This window comes from Dipodomys ordii, unplaced genomic scaffold (genome assembly GCF_000151885.1).
Source record: "Dipodomys ordii isolate 6190 unplaced genomic scaffold, Dord_2.0 Scaffold60, whole genome shotgun sequence".
Taxonomy (NCBI): Eukaryota; Metazoa; Chordata; class Mammalia; order Rodentia; family Heteromyidae; genus Dipodomys; species Dipodomys ordii.
In genome coordinates this window covers 9,634,164-9,644,489 of record NW_012267276.1, presented here as the reverse complement: position 1 = coordinate 9,644,489, position 10,326 = coordinate 9,634,164, and the positions used below count along the sequence as shown (strand labels likewise).

General features: G+C 44.6%; 1 protein-coding gene across 1 annotated transcript in view; it reads right to left on the bottom strand.

Moving 5' to 3' along the window:
- Positions 1–10,290, bottom strand: part of Qrfpr (pyroglutamylated RFamide peptide receptor) — a 36,310-nt gene extending 26,020 nt beyond the window's left edge. Inside the window, exon 1 of the mRNA XM_013022142.1 lies at positions 9,951–10,290. Coding sequence (XP_012877596.1) covers positions 9,951–10,290 — 340 coding nt within the window. The remainder of the gene's footprint in view (positions 1–9,950) is intronic.
- Positions 10,291–10,326: the final 36 nt, after the last annotated feature.

Here is a 10,326-nt window from a genome sequence, read left to right as displayed (position 1 = left end):
TGTGTGTGTGTGTGTGTACTGAGTCTTGGACTCAGCCTGAGTGCTACCCTTTAACATTTTTGATCAAGGATAGTGCTCTGCCATTTGAGCCACAACTCCACTTCTAGATTTTTGGTGGTTAAAGAGGAGAGTCTGGTGGACTTTCCTGCCTGGGCTGGTTTTGAACTTGATTCTCAGAGATTACCTGAGTAGTTAGGATTACAGGCGTGAGCCACCAGCTCCTTCGACTTTTTAAATTTAAAACTCTGCAACATTAATTACATTCATAATGTTATAGAATCACCACCAGGAACTGTTCTTAACTTGTTCATAATCCCAAAGAGAAGAATGAGCATGCTTTCCTATTTCCCCCTCCCCATGGCCCCCTGAAACCTGGAATCCGCTGCCTATTCAACATCATCCACTTAGACAGACCATATTTTTCCATTTGTCTGGGCTCATGTCTTCAAGACTTATCAATATTGTAGTAAACACCAGAACCTCATTTTTTTGTGTATTATTTGTTTGACTATTTATGCATTCATGACCTGGCGGGATGGGGGGGGAGGGGGACAAAGAGGTAAAAAGAAAATGTAAATTTACAGCTCCTGGAGCCATTTTGTACAAAATGCAAAAGCCAGCCAAGCACACAGCCACTAAATGTACAGAATCATCATAAATGAGCCACCAAAGAACATACGAGCTATGTTCTCAAAAAGTAAATTTGTCATTACCATGACAGTAAACTGCTATTGTAGCAAGCAGGGACAATTTTGCATATTGGTGCTCCATTTCTACTTCCGAACAAAATCAAATGATTTTTCTTGACTTAAAATGGCTTTTATTATCAAAGTGTACTCAGAATTTATCTTAGGGAAGAGTGCCAGAGTCTAGCTTCATGGCACAATTCTATGCAGCTGGTGGTCCTCTCGACATTGTTTCTTAAAAAAAAAAATAAAAAACAAAAAAAAACTTTCTCTAATTAAATAGATAATTCTTGAATAAAGTGGTCATGATTCCTACTTATCAATTTAGTTTTCAACACTGTCTGCCACCATCAATTATTGTACAATTAGCTGAAGGGGTAGAATGTTAGCCTTGAGCTCAGGGGCAGTGCCAGGCCCTGTTTTGTTCTGACCTTTACACATTTCTACACAATGTGCCTTGATTAGACTCGCCTCATCTATCACTCTCCCTAGAGTTGGTTTTTTTTTTAATAACTAAATAAAACAACAGTACTCTAAGTTTACATCAGTTGCACCACATATACATTTCTGAACTGTTATAGAAATGGGAAAATGATTATAACAAATGTACCGGGTGTGTTGCTCTCTCTCTCTTCTGGTTTTCTGGTGGTTCATTGGAGATAAGAGGTTCACAGACTTTCCTGAATGTGGAGCTGTGGCTCAAGTGGTAGAGCACTCGCCTTGAGTGATAAAGCTCAGGGACCGCTCTGAGGCCCTGAGTTCAAGCCCCAGGACTGGCACCAAAAAAAAAAAATTACAAACTTGGCATTCACCAACAAATCTATAATAAAGAGGAAGAAAACAAAACAAAAACAAATGGAAGCCTGCCTAAAGTCATAGCTCTCAGAAGTCTGCAACAGGAAGACCATAAGTTTGAGTCTGGCCTAGGTGAAACAGAGAGACCCTGTCCTAATTGTTGTCTCCTCCCCCTCCCCCTCCCCCTCCGCAACACGTCGGCTGGCGGGCGACCCCCCCCCCCCCCCCCCCCCCCCCGTCCTCGGCTCGCTCTCTCCTAAGTAGTTGTACAAAGGCTTTCAATTCAGCATGCCAGCTTATGAGTACAAAGCATCTGTAGTAACAGATGTTCTTTAATCATTAGTTGGTTATTAAACAAAAGTTTTATAATAAAGCAAACGTTTCTGGTTAAGCCCTCTGCTCTGACCTGTTCCCCAAATGGATATCTTTTCACTAAATTAAAGTTTGACTTCCTTTAACCTATTTTACAACTTTATGAGCTCTCAATTGGGGTTGGGGGAGGGCAGTAAAGTCCTGGGGCTTGAATTGTGGGCCTGGGTGCTGTCCTTGGCCTGGACTTTCCTGCCTGGGCTAGCTTCAAACCTAAGTCCTCAGATCTCAGTCTCCTAAGCAGCTAGGATTACAGGCAGGAACCACTAGTGCCTAGCTTGGGCTTCTTTTGGGCCAAAGTTAGGTCTCTAATACTTGAGCCACAGATCCACTCCCAACTTTTTGTGCCAGTTGATTGGAGACAAGAGTCTCACAGACTTTTCTGCCTGGGTGACTTTGAGCTTCCATCTTCAGACCTCAGCCTCCTGAGTAGCTAGAATTATAGATGTGAGCCACCCATGCCCAGCTGTAGCTCTCAATACTTAAAAATCAAACCAAATATTTTATGCTATGTACAGTATGTGCTCTTTCTTCTCCTTTTTTATTTTTCATGTCGACTCATACACAAAGCTCTAGTTAGTAGTCAGTAAAGAGAGAGAGAGAGAGAGAGAGTATCCAGAACCATGCTGAAGACTGGAAGTCCCACCTACCCCATTACCCATCCCACCAAGATGGCTGTGGGTAAAATCCACTGAAAGTCTTTAATGTGAGCTACGCTATTTGATGCATAGAGTTGAATTCTCCAGACAAGATAATCATTCTTGTAGTCTTTCTCTGTATGTCTTGAATTCCAATCTTCTTTATCATATTTGATTTGTTTCCTAATTCATTTTGGAAGACTTCAAAAAGGCCAAGGGCTTTAATTAATAGATAACAGACCCCTATAATGGAATTGTTATGTCTAAAGTCCTTTTGATAACATCTCTTGCATTTAGAAAGCATTTTTAACTGCTATTACTACTTGCAAAAAAAAAAAATAGAGCCCAGGGCACAACTCTAATACTAGCTACTCAGGAAGCTGAGATCTCAAGATCACATTTTAAAGCCAGACCAGGTAAGAATTATAATCCCTCTGTATGGTATTTTCACAATAAAAAAAGTAAAATAAAAAAAATTAAAAAAAGAAAGTCTGTGAGACTCTAATCTCCAATAAACTACCAGAAAGCCAGAAGTAGAGCTGTGGCTGAAGGGGCAGAGTGTTAACCTTGAGCAAAAGAAGCTCAGAGACAGTGCCCAGGTCCAGAGTTCAAGCCCCAGAATTAGAAAACACACAGAGACACACACACACAAACACACACACACACACACACACACACACACACACACACACACACTTCTACCAAGCTGAGACACATGGAAAACCCTGTATAATTAAAAACTGTATACCCTTAAGTTTTTTATTCTAACATTAAAAGCAATCCAAATCATGCTGCTGTCAGTGTTTATATCCTACAAGGACTTTTAACCTTGGCTACAAATTATAATTTTGTTCTCTAATGTGAAGAACTTTTGAAAATATTATGCCTTAAAAACACAACCTCATCCTCAGTTGGTGTAAAGGAAAAGTCATAGTCAGGTACTTGATGGCTCATGTCTGTAATCCAAGCTACTCAGGAGGCTGAGGTCTGAGAATCGCAGTTTAAAGCTAGCCTGGACATACAAATCCAACAGTCTCTTATCTCAAATTCACCAGCAAAAAGCCAAAGTGGAACTGTGGCTCAAGTGGTAGAGTGCCAGCCTTGAATTAAAACACCAAAGAAGAGCAAAAAGGTCATGAGTTCAAGCCTCAGTACCAGCACAAAGGGGAGGGGAAGGGGAAGTCATGAGCATATGCTGCTGATATTGCTTTGAGAGCAGGTAGAAAATTCTAGAATGCCCAGGGAAGGTGAAGCATGGAGAATCTGGTGGGGAATGGTAAGGCCATAGATACAGGAAGCTATAGGGCAGCTTAACCTCTGCTGGGCAAAATCCAGATGTTGCAAATCAAGTATGTCTCTAGGAGCTACAGCAGTGTTTGTAGGACATTTTCTTTCATCTGTTATTGATGGTACAAAAGGAACTCAGTGTCTTTCTCAAGAGTATGCTAGAAAAGGAATGTTTGATTTTGTTTGATTGGATGTTTGTTTTGCAGACTTAATCTGTAGCTGCAAATGCATTGGAAATGTTCCCACTACAACTGATTTGAAACCAACAAGCAACTGTCTCTGCGACAGGAGCTGGGTAGAGCTGGCCACGGCTCTGGGTCACAGCAAGCTGAGGAGCCGTGTAGAATCATCTGGAATCATCTGGACGCAGGAGCAGGTAATTTCAAAGAGTCCACAGGGCTGAGGATCACTACCTGCACACCTGTGTGCAGACCTTGTTAAAATGCAGACAGGGGCTCAGAAGAAACTGCTGGTCCCTAGCCCAGTGGACAAGAAGAAAACAGCTGGCCACTGTCAGCCACAGCCAGCCAAAGCCAGCCTCTGTCATACAGAGAGAGACTTCCTTTAGAGAAGTCACCAAGTAGAAACAGGTGAATTCTTTACCACTATGGTGCTAGAGTGTTTCACCCAGCTGCAGTTCACTTCGTAAATTTAAACTAGATGACAACATGATAAAAGTCTGTATTCCCCATTTCTCTGGTGCTGAGAAACAGAAATAACAGTTGAAGGAAGGAAGTGTGGCCATGCTGGGCAGGTACCCTGCGTGGGCACACTGGCCAAGATTCCTTCTCCAGTGCCTCCTGGATGTCCTCGCAGCCCTGTCTTCCCTCTCTTACCTGAGAAGGAAAGTTTAAAGGGATGTAATGTGTGTGTGGGGGGGGGTAATATTGCGTGTGTGGGTATGTCCACACATGTGTGCCAGTACTGGGGCTTGAACTCAAGACCTCAAGACTTCCTTGCCCCTTTTTACTCAAGGCTGGTACGCTACCACTTGAACCACACCTCTGCTTTTGGCTTTTTGCTGGTGAAGTAGAGATAAGAGTATCCCCAACTTGTCTGCCTGCTGTTTTCAAATCACGATCCTCAGATCTCAGTTGTGAACCACTGACACCCAGCTATTTTTGGTTTTAGGAGTTTATGGAACATATTTTTGGTCTCATTTCCCACACAGCAACACATCTTGAAATGTATTGCATGGTGTTATGAAAATATACCATGATGGGGCTGGGAAGGTGGCTCAGTGGTAGAGCGCTTGTCTTGCATGCATGAGACCCTGAGTTCGATTCCTCAGCACCACATAATCAGAAAAAAAAAAGCCAGAAGTGGTGCTGTGGCTCAAGTGGTAGAGCGCTAGCCTTGAGCTGAAGAGCTGAGGGACAGTGCCCAGGCCCAGAGTTCAGGCCCCACGACCGGACCCCCCCCCAAAAAAAAAAGAAAGAAAAGATACCATGATTCGAGGCTTACACAGTTATTAAAATAATCATGATTCTCTCCTCCAAACTCTGTAAATTCTTTTTTAAGATTCAGCTCAAACAAGAACTCCTTAGAAGGCCTTCCTGACAGGTCTGAATGGTTTTCTCCTATTCCTGGAGGGCTTGCAAGAGTTTGAATGAGATTTATCTGTTTGTTGTATTCCAAAGTTAAGATGCTTTGCCGTCTAGGACAGCCTCAGGAACTCTAGTCAAATAAGAAATTATAGATGAATATTCAGGTCTTAGATGACATTCTCATTAACTTTTTATAGTTCAATGGAGTTTTATCATTATTACCTTATGAAATGCAAGGTAATTCTCTTTCCAGATCCATCTCTACCTCTTATTTAGACCCTAGAGGTGCTATCTTCTCCAAAGAACTTCAGGAGACAGCCTAGACAGCTCAGACCTGCTATCTTCCTTCCTCAGTCTCCAGAGTGCTAGGATTATTGCTACACATACAAGAGGAGCTTCAAAGTTTGGTGCTTCAAAGGTGCCAATCACTCACACCTGTAATCCTAGCTGCTCAAAAGGCTGAGATCCAAAGACCATGGTTCAAAGCCAGGCCAGGCAGGAAACGTCTATAAGACTCTTATTGCCAGTGAACGCCCAAAAGTAGAGCTCTGGTTCAAGTGATTGAGCTTGAGCCTTGGGCAAACAAAAACAGAAAAGAAAAGAAAAGGAAAACCTCAGGGACAGCACCCAGGCCCAGGGCTCAAGCCCCACAACAACAACTACTACCACAACAACAAAAGGCTGTTTTTACTGAGCAATACTGGCTCCTTACTCATGGGCACAAATTAACTAGAAACAAGTTAAAAATAAGTTCTCAGTCCCACTTTCCATCTGCATCCTTAGGTGTGAGCTGGTGTGTCCAGCAGTCACTAGAGATCTCCTTGGATCCCAGGAGGGACAGGATCTCTCACCGATATCTTGTGACAGGTGACATAGGCCAGGCTCATTGACTCCGATCTTGTGGCAAACGTAAAGCAGCCCTGAGCTAAGGATTGACACCTTCCAGGCAGTAATTGCTGGTGTGTTCCCACTCCCCTCCAGAGACAAAGATCCAACTCCAACCAGGCCACACCAGCAACTGGAGGTGAGGAGTTATTATGTGCACCCTGCCTATAGAACCCTCCTGCTCATGTCTGTACCCCAGCAAGGATGAAAGATACACTGAAGTGTTGTCTTTCTGTGGCTGTCACCTCAGCCTTCTCCCTTCTCTGCCCTTTGTTCTTTATGTGTCCTATAGGGGTGGATGACTGGACCTGATGTGAGAAACTTCTAGAATTTGTGCCTAGGATATAATAAATCTCCAGTCATCATGCCTGAGCCCAAGAACTTGACTTTGGTGTCGTTTACTTGACATACAGAATATTTATTCTGTTAAAAAAAAAGTGGTCTAATTAAGCCATCCTTTCATAGAGTTAATATACTACAGACTTGGCTTCTAGAATGTTGTTTATTCCATAAAACAATTAAGCACTCCTTTTGTAGAGTTAATACTTTCCAGTCATGATCAATTTCCCTCAAAGTGCTTTTTCTAACACACTGTATTCTCACACTAACCCTGTAAATATGCATTCCCAGTACATTCCCTTTTTTGATGTTGGGCAGCAAAACTGAAATGTCCTTCCTGAAGTCAGAGGCAAGGAAAACAGGAGATAAGCCTGGGTAGTGCCCCCCTCCCCCCTCCCCCTCCCCCCACCCACCCCCTGCATGCCCCTCATTAGGAAAGACCTGTAAGCGATGCTTTAAAACTCTGCTGATCAGCAGGTAGATTAAGATCACAATTCAAAGCCAGCTGAAGCAGGAAAGTCAATTAGACTCTTAAGTCCAATTAACCACCATCAAAAAAAGAAGCCGGAAATGGAGCTGTGGTTCAAGTGGTAGAGTACAAGTCTTGAGCAGATAAAGCTCAGTGACCACACCTAAGCCATACACACACACACACACACACACACACACACACACACTCACATACTTGTTCTTTTCTGAGAAACACTATTCACTTGGACCTAGAAAATAGCAGAAGGCAGAAGAAAAGCCTGGCCTTTGCTGCCTGCATAGACCCTGGGCCGTTCTCTCTGCAGTCTCTTTACAATCAGCGTGGCATCCCAGAAGCCATCAGGAACACCAGATCGATCGCTAATATCTTGGTGAAGTGGGCTGACGCTGCCCTGAGGAAAACCAGGCAGGCAGTGGCTTGCCTGTCCCTCACAGACAAAGACAGCCACAACAGCTTCTCCGGACCCCTCCCAAAATAAGGCCTAAAATAATGATCAGTCAGGTCATACGCTGATGAGGACTTTTTGATCATTATGTGAATCCCTCTCCCTTTTGCCAGTCCTTTGTGGGCTTGAAGCTCAATTCCTATCTGCACCCTGAAACTGACTTTGGCGGGGCTGAAGGGCTGTGTGTGGGTGCCCATCTCTGCCATGGGAGAACTCTTTCTCTGCTCTGCACCATGGTTCTTTATGTGGTGCCTAGAGGTGAGTGGCTCAACTTGCCATATGGAACTCTAGGGTCTATAACTCTGGTCTCCACCCCTCTTGAGGGACTTCCTTGGGTACCAGGTGATGCTAAATTCTCAAATCCCTCATGCTTTGCTGGAAAAAAAAGAAAGAAAGAAAGAAAAGCCACTGAAAAGCTAGACATGTGGAATTGACAAGTGCTGACATCTTGAATCCTATAAAAGATTCTTATAAAAAAAAATCCCACCTGAAGCCAGGTCTCAGTGGCTCACATCTGTCATCTTAGCTACTCAGGAGGCTGAGATCTGAGGATCATGGTTCAAAGACAGCCCAGGCAGGAAAGTCCATGAGACTCTTATCTCCAATAAACTACCAGAGAACCACAAGTGGCTCTGTGGCTCAAGTGGTAGAGCGCTGGTCTTGAGCTGAAGAGCTGAGGGACAGCGCTCAGGCCCAGAGTTCAAGCCCCACGACTGACTAAATAAATAAATAAAAATCCCACCTGGTTCACATTCCCTTTCACAGAGAGAGTAATCATTACTCAATGAGGCAAACACACTACATATGTTTGTGTAAAAACACTTAGCAATGATAGCTCTTCTCTTTCTTTCTCTCACACACACACACTCACACACTCACACACACACATACACATACACAATCTTGGTGAGCCAAGATTTCCCTACCATTCTCTCTTCTGAGAACTGTAAAATAATAATCAAAATTCGATATAGTGATTTCCTTAGAAAATAAAAGCAAGTTTCTCATCTGGAAATCACTCCCCAACTTGACCCATATCATGAGCCCCTTGCAGGTCAGGGTTGAGCACTTGACGCTGAATGAGAAGAAATATATAACAGGAAGAATGAGGGAAGGGGTGACACCGACCAAGAACCATGGTACTCAGAACCTGACTTAGGGAATTGTAACCTCTTTCTACAGCTACTTAATAAAAACAACTTTTTTTTGGAATAACTATGTAATAGATGGGGTGGGAATCTTGATCCATCCCACAGTCAGCCAAGCTCAAAGAAACAGCATGGCAAAGATGTCCATTGAAGTTCTCCTATTGGTGATGATAAGAGAATAAAAGCACCACTGGTGAGTCTGGGAGGAATTGGACAGGGTGGGAGAGGCAGGGGACCTTAAAGGCTCTCCCGCCATTCATTCGCAAGCCCTTCCTGCCAACAGTCCATTCACAGCCATTTTCTAAGAATTTTTCTGTAGCTTCAATTACGCATGAAAATGGGTTACAGTTATTTTTCCTCTCCAGGGTGCCCCATCTAGCTAATGGGAGCCTCCATCTTTGCCTCTTGAAAGTCTAGTGGCTTTTTCCCCCAATCTCCACTCACTTATCAAACTTGAGTGACTCCAAATGGTTTCTTTCCTGCTCTCTTTCTAAGAAGAGAATTTCCTCTCTCCTTTGTAGGAGTCAGGAGGGGTGTGTATTCTGTGATCTTTTCCTTGCATGAGTCCATTAACACAACTTCTAAAAGAGGAGGACTAGTCTGAGATACATTTTTAGTACAATTATACATTTGTATTCAAAAGTGTGTGTTTTTTTTTAATCCATGTACTACCCTGAATATACAAGGACTATTCTGGAAGATGTTAAAGCAACTGGATAGCAAGCTAGGAAGTTAGGGAAGATGAGAAAACAGACTTTAATTTCTGGGCGTTTAACTCTTCAGGTGTTATCTTTCAAAATGAAAAGGGTGGGGGCGGGCACAGTCCTAAAATTCAACGAATAGCCAACAAAATTAAGACAAAGGAGGGAAGGGACCGGTGGGAGGGATGGAGGAGAACAGGAGAAAAGAGGGATGTAGATCGAGACCCCTCCTGTTCATATACTGCTTTGTTGAATGGCAACGACTTAAAGAGCAAAAGAAAAGGAAAGGAAAGACGATGTGAAAGACCTGGGACTTTGGGGAAAAGAGTTTAATTAAGAGGGGAGGGGCGCAAATGCCCGGGTAACTTCCTAAACCTTACCTCCTCCCCAAGCCAGCCGAAGGTGGCTCCAGCTCAATCTTGAGGCTAGACAAGTTATCCCCAAGTGAGCACGGATGTGAGAGTTCCCAACGACCGTAGAGGGAGAGAGAGAGAGACAGAGACAGACAGAGGAAGGTGAGGAGGTTGGAGTCCCTGTGTGCTGTGTGCGCTTGGGCGCAGCAGGAGCCGCCGGCAGGGAGCGGCAGGGACTACAGGCGGAGGCGCGAGGCGCGGACTCACCGCCCAGCCAGGTGTCCCAGAGGTTCTGGAGCGTGGTGATGGGGATGCAGAAGAAGGCGATGAGCAGGTCGCTGAGCGCCAGCGAGCAGATGAAGATGTTGGTGACGGTGCGCATGGCCTTGCTGCGGGTCACCACGTAGACCACCAGCGCGTTGCCGAAGAGCGCCAGGGCGAAGATGAGCGCGCCGGCCAGCGCCAGGGCCAGCTTGGCGCGCGCGGGCAGCTCCGGGGTGTAGACGAGCGGCTGCAGCGCGTAGCGCGCGATGAACTGCGCGCGGGTCAGGTTGTGCTCGCGCAGCAGCCGGGACAGCTGCTCGGGAGTGACATTCAGCGCCGGCATCTCCGGGGAACCAGACCAGAAAGTTCTTCCCCGGCT